The sequence below is a fragment of the Copadichromis virginalis genome, linkage group LG5 (genome assembly GCF_057382275.1).
Source record: "Copadichromis virginalis isolate Kocher_CV1m ecotype Utaka linkage group LG5, C_Virginalis_male_GT1.1, whole genome shotgun sequence".
Classification (NCBI taxonomy): domain Eukaryota; kingdom Metazoa; phylum Chordata; class Actinopteri; order Cichliformes; family Cichlidae; genus Copadichromis; species Copadichromis virginalis.
Genome location: NC_140622.1, coordinates 16,198,444 through 16,212,831, shown reverse-complemented (window position 1 = coordinate 16,212,831; position 14,388 = coordinate 16,198,444). Strand labels below are relative to the sequence as shown.

At 39.8% G+C, this 14,388-nt stretch overlaps 1 protein-coding gene across 4 annotated transcripts; it reads left to right on the top strand.

The window, feature by feature from the left end:
• The first annotated feature begins 1,949 nt into the window (after positions 1 to 1,949).
• LOC146709204 (phosphatidate phosphatase LPIN2) lies at positions 1,950 to 14,336 on the top strand. Of its 4 annotated transcripts, none has more exons than XM_085456208.1 (20): positions 1,950 to 2,214; positions 6,064 to 6,264; positions 6,358 to 6,453; positions 6,546 to 6,787; positions 7,513 to 7,620; positions 7,745 to 7,853; positions 7,963 to 8,719; positions 8,823 to 8,916; positions 9,094 to 9,281; positions 9,366 to 9,459; positions 9,574 to 9,643; positions 9,785 to 9,877; positions 10,058 to 10,116; positions 10,494 to 10,644; positions 10,747 to 10,895; positions 10,979 to 11,065; positions 11,286 to 11,438; positions 11,742 to 11,856; positions 12,204 to 12,307; positions 13,037 to 14,336. In XM_085456208.1, the coding sequence occupies exons 2-20, from the start codon at positions 6,073 to 6,075 to the stop codon at positions 13,185 to 13,187; spliced, it is 3,012 nt and encodes a 1,003-aa protein (XP_085312334.1). In that variant the 5' UTR covers positions 1,950 to 2,214; positions 6,064 to 6,072; the 3' UTR covers positions 13,188 to 14,336. The 4 variants fall into 4 exon arrangements, with proteins under 4 accessions (XP_085312334.1, XP_085312335.1, XP_085312333.1 ...); XM_085456207.1 differs by lacking the exon at positions 1,950 to 2,214 and adding an exon at positions 3,898 to 3,978 and having other exon boundaries at positions 10,061 to 10,116; XM_085456205.1 differs by lacking the exon at positions 1,950 to 2,214 and adding an exon at positions 3,898 to 3,978.
• The last annotated feature ends 52 nt before the right edge of the window (positions 14,337 to 14,388 follow it).

Below are 14,388 nucleotides of genomic sequence, written 5' to 3'. Positions count from 1 at the left end.
CAGTGGGTCCCTCCCCTTTCTATCCGAGCCAATGGAGAGACTGGCCTGTCCTGCACAAAGACATCCCAGGCCAGGCCATTTCTCCATACAAGGCAAAAGAATGCACAGGCTACAGCTTGCTACTGCCACAGACGCTGCTCGGGATGTTTGGGGGAAAAGGGAGAAATGACAGGAACTACGATAAGGCTGCCTTATTTAGAGAAAAGGGCCTAAACATTTAGAGGCTCTGCATGGTGGAGCGGTGGAAGCACAAGGAAAGAGAGTTGTGAGCAGTTGCAGAGCCGTTTGGGAAAGGAGTGTTTCTTTCGCAAGACCGTGGGTTTCCTTAAATAGGCAGTGTGGCTGGTCACCACAGAGGCCTGACTGCAAAAGAAACACCTTGAATGATGTCATTAAGGCAACGTCTGTTTTGTGGTCGCCTACCCATCCTGTCCATGAACAATGCTTGCTATGAAGACTAGTCTGACAACCCCTTTTCCTCACTTTTTGTCAGTTTCTATCAGGTTGTTGTCAGAGAAATATATTTTGTCTGTGTGTAACATCTTATTGTTTCTTGTTTGGTGTTGCATAATGCATTATATTTTTATGCTTTTTCAATTAATGTGGGTTTAACATTTCAAAGTTTTAAAGGATTGTTTGTCCTTTCAGTGTTGTTGCAGTGAAAATGAAGTTCTGTGATACAATCAGATTGGCTAATATAAAAGTAACAGCAGACAAAATATTAAGCACAACCAAACTTAAAATGAAGTAGAATAGCTCCATAAATTACAAAACAACTCAAACAAAATAGTTCAATAATCTATAAATTACACAAAATTAAAGGGCTCAGAAAACCAAAGTAAATTAAAGTAATAATCAAAATATAATACAATAGAATGCTATTTAAAAAGTGGAATATAATACAAAAAGGGGCTTAGTAGGGTAGTGCTACCAAGTGTTACTAAAATAACAATATTCTGCATTTACATGTATTATCTACTTTGGGGAATTTATCAACATAACATAATCTACTTTCATTTGTTTTTGTAATCTTTTAAGTTTTAATCTGTGTATATAAGGTATTAACTTCTGTATTTAGGATAAAAATTACAGACTGATCATTGTAAAGCTTGAAGATATGAATGATTTCAGGCAAAGTGAGGCAGGTTAATGAATCTCAGTGCAGGTCCATCGATGTCCTCTGCTGGACCAGTCTAGTCATGATCTCTGAAATGTTAAAAAGCCACGTATGAATTGTGTTGATTCACATTGTACATTTATGAAGATGTCAATAACAAACATTAAAGTTAATTAATTAATTGTAGTTTATCTTAAAATATAACTTTTGAAACAGTCATCTGTCCTTTTTCTTAGCTGCTTATCGGTAGAGGGTTGGAAATTATCCCCAGCATATGCTTAAAAATATGTATATCTATCTATCTATATATATATATATAAACATATTACCGGCATAATCTTTTCAATCCTGTACTTTTCAGGTCCTTAACTTCAGGAAAGTAGCAGTTATGTGAACCTTAAGAGAAGTATTTAGGCTACATAGCTTTAGACCTTTTCCTGCAACTGCTCAGATGATTTATTATCACTAACTATATAAACGTAACATTTCATAATGGATTCGGGTCAAAATTTGTGCAGTTTCCAAGGCTTTGACACTTTGTGAGACTGATTTTCGAGTTTTTGTCAATCAATATCTAAAATCAACGTTTGCCATTAAGCAGCAAGATAACAAAAGACTATTTACAGATTCCATCGCTTTGATAAATTACTGTACATACAATAAATGTTCATTTATTATTACACTGACAACTGAAATCCCCAGTGAATACATCCAACGCTGATGCCTTTGTTTACTATTCAAAATTGGAGGCGGGTCATGTTTTCTTTTCCAGCTTTCTCATTGGCTGTTTGTTGGCTTGGGGTCGTGCATGCGCAGGCGCACTTGTGCAGGAAGAAGGATGGATGGATGGCTTGTCAATCTAAAAGGCAACACGAAGGCTAAGCTACTGCCTTTAAAACCTTACTTCTAAAGAAGTGAGAAGGAATGAAGCCTCTGTAATACACGTAGCTGTCAAAGAAGATGTCAAACAGCCAGTGGAGCAGAGTTATTTAGTGAGTTTGTAAAACTGTTTTGTGCTGTGAAACTGAGACACATCGCTTCACAAGATAAGTCCTGAAGATGGTTCAGCGCTAAATTCCCGGTCAAGTTAAGTGAAGGTGGGTGAAGTACTTCACAGTAAGGCTAAGAGTACGTGTAAGGTCCTTTTATTTTTAGCGCGTTTGAAGTGTGAGGAAACGTGTTTTCTCAATAGTTTGAGTGGCTATTGGCTGGACTGTACCAGACACCTTTGCGGAAGTTGTTTGACTTAGGGGTGTACCTCCATCTAACTAAATATATACACAAGTCAGTAATACAAACCTTAAAATCGTTTGTTGGTTTACAAAAGTAACTCGCGGTCGAAAGCATTCAACTATTTGCGTAATATGTTAATGTTCCCCGTGGGTGACTGATTTGAGCGAATCTCGGATGATGCTAATATTATGCAATCATAAAATCTGACGTAATGGATCTTTCACAGCATTTTTTTATGCAACGCTGAATAGAAAAGATGACACGTGTTAGGCTAATGTGCGATAGGGTGAGGCAACTTCGATGTCTGCGCCTTAGAGGTAGCAAAGGTCAGTAAAAGCAAAAGAAAGAACAAACTGATGGGAAACTGATGAAATCATTTGTGAACGGCTGTGGTTTTGCAAGTGTGAGAATTTGTTGACTTTAAAGTAAGTAATCTGCATTTTTGGACTGATGGACAAACAAACTAAGACATTAAACTAACCATGGGGTTTTATGAACTGATGACAGTTTCTGTGAATGGAATCAGTGGTCGTGATGATAGATGACATTTACTTAAAGGTAAGTTATTCCTCAGTAATTAGGCATTAACGACAGTGATTCTTTGAAATATACAGTCTTTCACTTAAGGGATGAGTATAGGAAGCTTATGAATGAATAAGAAGCACTGTGAATTGCAGATCAGGTATTTGACCCATGTATAGCACCTTTAACCTTTTTCCTCACTATGTGATGGCAGTTTCAGTTTTGAGATATTAACTTGTACAAAACCTACCCTCCAGAAAACAAAATGTGCAAAGATGGGCGTAGCACATATTAGAACACATTCTCATACGGTGGAGAGTCATCTTTTTTCCCTTAGGCCTACCTCTTTCCCTCCATAGGGAGAACAGGCAGGGTTTTCCATTCAGATTTGCAAGTCGTTTGCTTGAGTTCTTCCAAAGTGAGCTAGGATTGTGAAGGGCTTTCCAGTGCTGTCAGAGCATGGCTGCTGGAGAGTGCCCTCATCTCTGATGGGCCAGAGAGCTGTGGTCATTCCCAGAAACTGTGTGGCCGAGCAGTTCACGCGCGTGAGCGGTTTTATGCCACGCGTCTGTGAATAGCCTGTCCGACCCTTTTAGAAAGTGCTGGTCTGGCTGTCATGTGCACAGCTAGTGGGGAAGTATGAATTCAGTGTGTGTGTTTTAGTGTGCGCTTGTGAAAATTGTATAAGATAGAGGAAGCAATAGTGTGAGTGAATATACTGGGACTCTCTCACAGATTGCCATATTTTTGCTTTCAACTTCAGAACTGAGAGGACTTGATTGCTGTCATCGCTGATGATTAGTGGTAGAAGCGGAGGTTCTGATTCCACTTAGCTAGTTCTAATCGACTGTTCACACTTTTGTAGCTGCACAGTTAAAATAATGTAGCCTGACAAATGTGGGGCGGTTAGCGACCTCAAGAGAAAGGCGAGCACTCTGGGGGATCATAGCTGACAGGTTGCTCAGGTGGACATGGAGGTAAAGTGTCTTAACAAAGTTTCTTAGTTTCTGCTGTTGGAAAAGTGATTCTTGCGGTGCCGTATGGCAGACAGGAGATCCGGGAAACACAGCCTGGTGTTGAGGGGCCGTCTGCATCCTTCTCTGTGGGTAAGACATGAGATTAGCATAATGTGAAATTTAGATGGGTAATAGACAGGTGTAGCGGTTTGCTACATGATAAATAGGTGTTCTGTTGATTTTTTTGTCTGTTATTTTTTCGCTTCTTAGTGTTAAAATCATAGAAAAAGTCTGTTTGGGGGGATTTTTGATAATATTATGGATGGATCCTCACACATCTCGACCATTTCTCTTACTTTAAGTTAACATTTAAAGCATCACAAGCTGTATTAACTTAGATAACTCTAGGCATTTTCTTTAGTTTTTTTTCCCCAAGTGCGACTTTTGCCCTTTGTTTTATTACGTTATTACTTTGCCACAGAATCAAATACGGCACTTCAGGGATTACCTATTAAAACGAGGGGGAAAAAGACGTCAACAGGCTTTGATGTCTTTCTTTGAAGATGTACTGTATTAACATCACTAGGGCTTGTAAGACCAATTCAGGTAGAAGTTCTGTTTACAGATCCCACAGAAGCCAATTTCCCAAAACAGCGATGTTGATGGAGGCAGAAACGAAGTCAGAGCTGTTTAAGTAGATCTTGACAAAGTTTGGATTCCTTTCCTGTTGTTTTCAAATATGTTAGAACCTGTTAAATCACGTATAATGGGTTTTTACTTGTGACCATCATGACTACACATAGAAATGTTACCGTGATATTTGCTTACAGTCATGATAAAAAGAAAGTAAACCCTCTTTCAGTTCTAAGGTTTGGGAAATATATAAGTCTTTATTGGGGCTTAAAATGAGGTAAATACATCCTCAGATAAACAACAACAAAACATAAAATATAACACAGTGTCATTATTTATTCAGCAGTGCAGAAGCAGTGTGTGTAAAGCTACGTATGCACCATGATCCAGTAGCTTACTGAACCCTGTTTAGTACCAGTGACTTGAAGTAATCATTTTCTGTTCTTTATCAGTTTCTCGCATCATTGTGAAAAGGTTTTGGCCCTCTCCTCTTTACAGCAATAATTTCGCTCTCCTAAGCATCAGGTTGAGTTCTGTGCTTTGACTGCGCCATTGATTCTTTTCATTTTGTTGTAGATTTCTTGGTGAGCTCGGGCTCATTTGACATGGGAATATATTGGTACACAGAGGAGTTCATGGTCATCCAAATCCAAGTGTCCAAATCCTGTTTGCAAGGAAAGCCCAAAATCAGTTGACAGTTGGTGTCAGGGTGTCTGTGCTGATATGCTATGTTTGGTTTTCACCAAACATGGTGCTGTGCATTATAGGCAAACATCTCCACTTTGGTCTAATCTGTCCAAAGGACATTGTTCCAGAAGCTTTGTCACTTGTTCAAATACAACTTTGCAAACATAATTTGTGCTGCCATGTTTGTTTTTGCCTAGAAGAGGCTTTCTTCTTGCAACCCTTCCAAACAACTCATACTTGTTTAGTCTTTTTCTAACTGTACTGTCATGAATCTTAATATTTAACATGCTAACAGAGCCCTGCAGAGTCTGAAATGAAAGTGGCGAAAATGAAAATGAAGCTATTGGTTTTTTTTTAGTTTCTCTGATCATTGCATGATCTGACCTTTGGGGGGATTTCCTTGGATGCCCACTTCTGGCAAGACTGGCAACTCTCTTTGTTTTCCACTTGTGAATAATCTTTCACACTGAAGAATGATGGAATAGGAATTGTTTGGAAGTGTCCTTTTAACCCATCTCAGACGGTCGCTTCTCTAAAATCAGTCTTCGCTCCTTGGCATTTCTTGGCAAACTTTACCCAGTTAATTACGACAGTTAACTTACATTTAACTACGTGTTTTTTATCAGCTAGCAATGTAACATATGTGCATATGGATGATATATTACAGGTTGAATATGAATTTTATCTTTGTCATTTAATTATTTTAATGCCTATAGGACGTATGACTGTACTGGCTTTTGCCTGCTATACTTGCTGCTGAAAATGTTAAACAAAACAAGAATTAAGGGTCAAAGTGCAGACCACAGACAATTCAAATTGCAGAGTCGACACTTTTTTATTTATTTTTTTGGTGTGATGTGACACATGGTCTCCCTGGTTCTCACTTCTTCCTTTTTGTTTTTTCCTTTTTGTTAGTCCCAAACCATGAATATTGTGAACCAGCTAGCAGAGACGGTGTTTGTGACGGTAAAGGAGCTGTACCGCGGCCTCAACCCCGCCACCCTCACAGGAGGGATTGATGTCGTCGTAGTGCGACAGCCCGATGGGTCTTTCCAGTGTTCCCCATTTCACGTCCGCTTCGGCAAGCTCGGCGTGCTGCGCTCCAAGGAGAAAATTGTTAGTGTTTTGGAATATTTGTGTCATTTCAATTTCAGCATGATTGACTTCCTGTTGTCCCTGTGATGAGCCCGTTGTTTACTGTGACTATAGGTGGACATTGAGATAAATGGAGAATCTGTGGATCTGCACATGAAGCTGGGTGACAATGGAGAAGCTTTTTTTGTGGAGGAAAATGAAAATATGGAGGTGACCGCCAAATTATGTTTTTTTTTTTTTATGTTTGCTGTCTTTTATATTCATTTTAAGTTTATTCGATTGTTTATTTATTTCTGTCTCAGGTGCCAGCCCATCTGTGCACCTCGCCAATACCTCTTGAGGTCCTAGATGAAATGGAGGAGACCACTGAGGGCTCCTCCTTAACCGGGTCCTGTTCCCGCAAGAAGAAACGGCGGCGGAAACGCATGCGCTCCGAATCTCACCTCAAAGAAGAGGTCAGCTCCTCATCGGATGAGAGAGAAAGTGATCATGCTCAACAAAACTGTACTCCTTCAGAGGAGCTTGCCACAAAATTGCAACTCAGGTAAGTCATCAGGAAAAAAATAAAATAAAATGTGGTATATCTTTCAGAAGAATTCACTCTTTAAGATGCCTTTTTTTGTAAATATAAATTTGAGTCTGTTAGAACTTATGGTTATGGCTTATAAAGGTTAATCCTTGAGATTCTTTTGGTAAAGAGACTTCTCCAACTTCAGCTGAAAGATGACTCATATTAGCTTAAATGTTAATTTACTGTTTGAGGCAAAATCACTGTTGAACACTTCTCTTCTCTATGGATTCATTCTGCATCTGGTAGTTTCTATTTTGTCTCTCGAAACAGGTTAAAAAAATGCAATTATTCATTGTGTAGCAAGTTTCTAATCGTGGGTTTAAGACGGCATGCTTGAAGGAGGTTTTATTGTTGCTTGACATTAGCATGTTTTGCTAAACCTGATATGGAATTTAAACGTGTCATCCATCTTTAAACATTGTGTGCAGGACCAAACCTGCCAGAACAAAATAATGAGCACAAAGCAGCTGGAAACTCCATAGAGCTGCGATGATGAATTTCAGTAGAACTGTCAATGCAAGCGGCCCGAGGGAGTAATGTAGCCCAATATTTGTCTAAAACAACAGTGGAGCTGTAATGATGGTTTAAGATGAAACAGTATTTTATGTTAAGTGTGTGTGTGTGTGTGTGTGTGTGTGTGTGTGTGTGTGTGTGTGTGTGTGTGTGTGTGTGTGTGTGTGTGTGTGTGTGTTTTCAAGTAAATCGGTGTACTATTCATTGTCTGAGGAGGCAAATGAGGATCCTGGGGCCACCCAGACCAGAGAGACTCATCCACATTCAGATGGAGAGCAGTCACCTTCAGAAAAGTGAGACAAGTCTATTAACTTACTAATCATATTCATTTGTTTGCATCAGTGGCTTGTTATATCATCACTTTTTTCTGTCTCTGCAATTATGATCCTTCTCCTCTGTCTTTGTACTTTGCTGCAGTGTGTTCTTCAGTCGCTCGTCTTCTCCTAAGAGCGACTCTGAACTCATGGTTAAAACTCAAGAGTCAGCTGGTCCTCAGATGCAGTGGAACTGGGGAGGCTTTCCCACGGTAGGGCAACATATGCTTACACATGCAAAAGTGTACTATCTTCTGCGTACCTGTGTTGTCATTACTGACTGCCTGTGTCATATTTCTTATCCTGCTCTCCCTCTCGTAGCTGTGTCAACCAGAGAAGACGGCTGTGGATTCACAGGGTGGTTCTTCTTCCGACAATTTTCATTTCCGCGCCATTAAAAGACAAGACTCCTTTGACATGAGCTACGATCCTGTGATTAGCTGTGGGACTGTGGGCAGGGTCACTGTGGTGAAACCGCAACCTCTGACTCACGCGCTCGATTTAGACGGGCGCAACAAGCAAACCATTGCTTTATCCAAAGAAAACACTCACATTTCCATGTCTGCCTCCAGTGACGTCTTCAAGTCTTGTGCCTTATCGATGGATATGCCTCATGCTTCTGAGGCTGCAATGGAACAGGAGCCCAACAGAGACTTGTCTTCTAATTCAGTCAGTAAATGCACCGATTCCCTTACTAACAAAGGTAGCACACTGACTGTTGTTAGCCCAGTTAGCCCTGAAAATGAAAGTAGTGTGGTCAAAGCGGCCACACCAAGCAATGCACAAAAACAACTCATTAAAGACCACACGGACCTAGAAACAAGTCCAAGTAATCCAAAATCCTCTAATGCACAACATCAGGGAGCGTTACCTGACCAAAGTGAGCAGAGTTACAGCAGTAGCCCTCCTGTGAATGAGGGTGACAGTGGAATCGATCCTTTCTCTGAGGGAGGGGAAGAGAACGGTGAACCCAGAGGGAGTGAGGGGTCAGCAGGAGCGACAGATACTGGGGTCAGCCTGCCCGCTGCAGAGGCATCGGCAGCATCTTCTAAAGCAGAGCAACAGGATAAGATAAAAGGTGAAGCCTTTCTTTAAGCATTCCTGCTGTTTTAGGTATTACTCCATCCTCATTTTGTACTCAGTCTACAGTGTATCAGTGTTAATGTATCAACTGGTCACAGGTAAACGTAATCACCACCTAGGACCAACAGATATTTACCTGGATGATCTGACCACGCTGGACCCGGAGGTGGCCGCACGTTATTTCCCCAAAAGGTGAGATGTCACATTAAGGTTACTTAGTTATTTTAACTGAGCTCGCTGTTCCAATCTTCATCATTGAAAATGATAAACTAATGTTTGAAATTGAAAGAACAGACAATCATCCAGCAGTTGTGCTCGAGTATTGATTAGGTGTAGTTAAATTACCTAAAATCCCTGTGTTTCCTGAAGTGAGGGAGAGGGAGCGTTTCAGAACGGGGCAGAGCAGGGCTCCCGTTCAGGAAGCCAGTCGCCTCAGTCAGTGGGTAGTGGGGCAATGGACAGTGGCACCGAGTATCTGTCAGATAACACCTCCTACAACATGGACGTCAGCATGTCCCTTTGCGGACGAGAAGGCAACACCAGCAAGATCACGAAAGGTGAGTGTGGTTAAACTGCTGCTGATGCCTGCAGAGTGTCTGCCGCTGAAGTTAAAGTATTTCCTGCATTCCTTCTTACTTCAGAAAAGTTTATGGAGCACCTTGTGACATATCAGGATTTTGCCAAGAATCCAGGAATCATTGAGGATCCAAGTCTTGTCATCTGCATAAACTCCAAGTATGATTCTAAAAAGTATATAATAATGTATTTCTAAAGTCACCACTATGTTATTACTCCAACAGGTTTATATCCATGACTCTTCATCAGCTGTTTTTCTTTCTTTTCTCACAGCTATTACAACTGGGCAGTGGCTGCTCCAATGGTTTTGTCAATGATGTCCTTTCAGAAAAACCTACCAAAGGTATTTTGTTGTATTAAAACTAAACCACAAAAATGTTACCTAAAGAAGCTTCCTTTATATTCTGGTACAATTTTTATATTTTATTTATAAAAAGATAATCACAACAGGGGGAATATATTTGTTGTCTTTTTTCCCCCATAGAGTACAATAGAGCGACTGGTGAAAGACAAGATGCCCAAAAAATCTGGACGCTGGTGGTTTTCCTGGAGAAGGAGAGACATGGACAGCAGCCAGGTAGATGCTCAGGAACTCATCACAGTCGTTATTTATTAGGTTTTGACAGTGTACCCAGAAGAAAACACACTGGACCTGCAGAAATTAAACATAATATCTTGTGAGGACGCAGCCTTTTCAGCCAACATCAGCTCGGATAAAATGATGCCAATGTTGGTTGGTTTGTTTTGTTTTTCCCAGCAGAAAAACTCAAAGGAGGAGCGAGAGGAGCCACTGGCAAGTGTTTCTTCCACAGTAAAGTAAGACACCTTTAATTACAGTAACTATCATTGTTGCAAAAATATCTTCCAGAGTTGTCTTTGTTGTGCTTGGCATAAAAAATGTTTTTGTCTTCTGTGGCCTTCTCTTTCTAGTATCAGATTTTATTCTCAAGTCACAAATTTTAAAAGAACTATCTATAAACTGTAGCAACAAGACGAGTGCTTTTTCTTTGTGTTGTTAAATGTTAAATGTGGCTGACAGCTATCCAAAGCTTCAGTACATGTTCTCTAGTTTTTAACATTTTTATAGACTCAAAGCAGTCAAAGGGTCGTTGTCTGTAAAACAGCCTCCAACTCTTCGCAAACAGTCCATTGCCAAACAAATTAGACACGACATTTTAATATTGTTTCTTCAGAGCGACATTGGATGATGTGGACAGTGATGAGGCAGCGGGCCTTGGGCGAACAGCTGTCATTTCTTCCAGTCTTTCAACAGAAACCCTCAACACGGCTCAGTCTATCAGCCAGATGTACCGCAAATCATTACGTCTGACGTCTAAACAAATAGTAGGAGATAAATTTGCACAAATGTTCATGCACCTCGATAAATTCTTATGTATCACAATCAGTTTATGTTAGGATGTATTTAACTGTCCTCCTCATACCCAGGAGCATTTAAACTTGCATGAAGGAGCTAACAAGGTGGTGTTCAGTGTGACCACACAATACCAGGGCACCTGTCGCTGTGAGGCTGCTATCTACCTGTGGAACTGGGACGATCGTGTGATCATATCTGACATAGACGGCACCATCACCAAGTAAGAACAAACACGTCTGTTTTTCTTTTTTTAATCAGCCTCATTCTTTTGCATTTTGAGTCTTCTCTTTTGGTCTCCTGCAGGTCTGACGCTCTCGGTCATATCCTACCTCAGTTTGGAAAAGACTGGACGCACAAAGGCATCGCCAAACTCTATCACAAAATACACGAGTATGTTAAATTGAATATTATGATATTTAATATCGTACCTGTAGTTTAAACATTACAGAAACGTACAAAAATAATTTTGGAGATTACCAATAAGGTTAATATAGGGCAGCTGTGACATGAACCTTACATTGCCTTGTAGTCTAATACATTTTTAACCACTGTAGATAAATTGTTCCCACATTCAAGTGAAAAATTAATATCACTGTCGCTTTCTTTGCAGAAATGGCTACAAGTTCCTGTATTGTTCAGCACGAGCTATAGGTATGGCTGCTATTACCAAAGACTATCTGCAGTGGGTCAATGACAAAGGTACCGTCCTGCCCAAGGGCCCCGTACTGCTGGCTCCCAGCAGCCTTTTTTCAGCACTGCACAGGTACCACATATTCGTACTGAACTGTTAAACAGAAAAGAGATGTAGCATGAAGCTGTTTAAAAATGAAAATAAAATTGTATTTTAATGTACTGCTGACCCCTAGTGGCCAAATTGCCAATGCTCAGCTATTGCCAAAGACAAAAAATGTACGAAAGGGACAATCAGTTGAACAGATGTGTATTTTAACTCATTCACTGCCATTGACGTCTATAGCCGTCAATGGCAGTGAATGAGTCAATGGGTTTAACTCATTCACTGCCAATGGCTGGCAGTGAATGAGTTAACTGTAAACCATGTGTGCAGAGAGGTGATTGAGAAGAAGCCGGAGGTCTTTAAAGTCGCCTGCCTCGGTGACATCAGGGACTTGTTCAGCCCACACAGACAGCCTTTCTACGCAGCTTTCGGCAACAGGACTAATGTAAGCAATGCTACGGGGCTGCTTTTACCACAGCTGTGCATCGAACCATCAAGTGTATTTGAAGTTTTCCATTTATTTGAAGTTTCCCAGGTATTAAGCTGTTTGTCTGGCAGTTATTTTAACCCCTGGCACAAGACTGTGTTTATATATCATTGCAACACATGTAGAGTTAAATTATGAGAAATATAGTAATAAAGTGTTGCTTGTGGAAATGAATAAAACATTGGATAATGATTTATAATTATTGATTTGTGCTCCAATGGCACAGTTTGGGGCACATAAATGCTGCAGAGGTTAAGAGAAGATTAACCTTAAACTCCTGTCTGTTGCTGCCTGGACTTTTACAGGATGCATATGCCTATAAGCAGGTTGGAGTGCCTGAAACCAGGATATTTACCGTCAACCCAAAAGGAGAGCTCATCCAGGAGAAGACTAAAGGCAACAAGTCTTCGTAAGTATGCAGGAGACAAGTGATGGGAAATTACATTGCTGAAAAGCAATACTGTTTTCTTTTTAAAAGGGAAACAAAATGTGTAGATATAGGACACTTTACACATGTTTTATTAGACCATACAAATCAAGCAATAGTTAAAAAGCATAGTTTATGCTCTTTAGGGGATGAGGAGCTTAAACTAAAAAGAACAAGGCTAAAAAATACAAAAAATACAGGCTAAAAAGTAAATAAAACCAAACATCTGTGTATAGCAGTGATCTGGGTTTGTTGTTATAACCCATCTGTGGATTGATGTCCAGTGGTTAAAAATCCTTTAGCATTTCTTAAATTATTTTTCAATTTTTTTGCTCTTTCGGTGTGATAGTTTTCTCAGTACATACTCTCTTCTTCCATGGACTGCTTAAGAACTAGAGTTATGATGCATCTGATGATATTTCTCTGGCTTATGACAAGGAGTACACATCTGATTTTACATTACAGCTGATTTTAAGCACTCTTGTTTAAAAAAAAAAGAAATATCAACAATTTAAGATGTTATATATTTTTTTTAAACCTATAATTGAAGTTTAAATGACTAACACGATAATTCTCCATGCAGGAGCACAGCTTTCAGAACATGCCTGTAATCTTTAATGTGGACTTTTTTTTTTTTAGACCCCTCACCTTCCATATATAAATATTAATGGTGTTCTCATTTGTGTTTTTATAATCCTTCATGTTTTGCAGGTACAGCCACCTCAGTGAGTTGGTGGAGCATTTCTTCCCTTTGCTTTCTGCTGAGGGCAGAACATCCTCTGTTCTTGACTGTCCTGACTACAGTAGTTTTTCCTATTGGAAGGAGCCTCTACCAGAGCTGGACCTGGATGCACTACTGTAGACACGCAGTGCCAAACCCGCACACAAAACATACACAAGCTAAGGCAAGCACATATATTCCCAGGTTTTTCCCGGCTTGAGTGACTGTTGCCTTTGTTAACTGGAGTGCCTGTGTATGAGCCACTGAATAAACTGAAACATAAAGAGACCGCTCTCTCTTCTTCTGCTGCACTCAAAGGCGGAGCCCAATCAATGCACTGCTGACTGTGTCTGTTATATTTTGCTGTTTGTGTATTATACTACAATCAATATGCCACAACAGGAAAACATATGCCTTGAACTGTTTTGAACTTGTTGTTACTGTGTACCAGTGTTACAGCAGCACAAAAATATAATATTTAGCTATTGGCCCAACAACTCAGACATCAGCTATGAACCTGTACAGATATAAAACTGAACTTTATTAGATGTGTGATGCCTAAACCCTCCAAAACATTAAATTAAATGTGTTGTCCTTTATTCTAAGAAGATTGTAGAGAATTTATGACTGTGTGCTGCTGAAAATGTCTTATGGATTTGAGTGTTTGGGTGTAGATTGCAGCTACATGTGCTCAGAAACCAAATATATATTCAACACATGTTTAAAATGCTTTACTTTAGAGGTGGTTTCCATTCATTTGGATGTAGCTCGTGAGGTATTGCCTGATCTGCAGTGACTGTTAATGGAGTGTTTTTAAGTTAAAGTTGACACGGGTGAATGCAAACCCCCTTGAATGGAAAGCTGTAATAGAATACTACCACTTTGTCAAGTCTAAATATAAAGTAAGCAAGCAGATTACAGTTTGTACACTACATGAGTGAGAGTGCCTCAGACCTACAGCGAATTACATTTCAGTTGAGCAGGCAGCTGTTCCACTTTGTGATGACACTGTTGTGTTTATTTTTTTGTATTTTCTTGCACATCTTTTGTCCTCAAACTGTGTGGCAATGCATTGAAGCTGAGGATACGGCTGTTACTGTTTAGACCAAGTATGCAGAAATACGCATGTCGTCATTTGTTTTTAATGATATGCTTGACTTCAGTTTAAAAGATTAATTATTGCAAGAGTGAGGTTAAATTGCCAGGTGGGATTTTTTTTAAAATGTGCATTAACATCTGTAATACAATAAAATGCAATACAAAGTAATCGAATAAAGAGCTAACAAATTCCATTGGTAGCTGCAGTTTTATTAGCTCCACGTGGGTAGGTGACGGCGTCAGT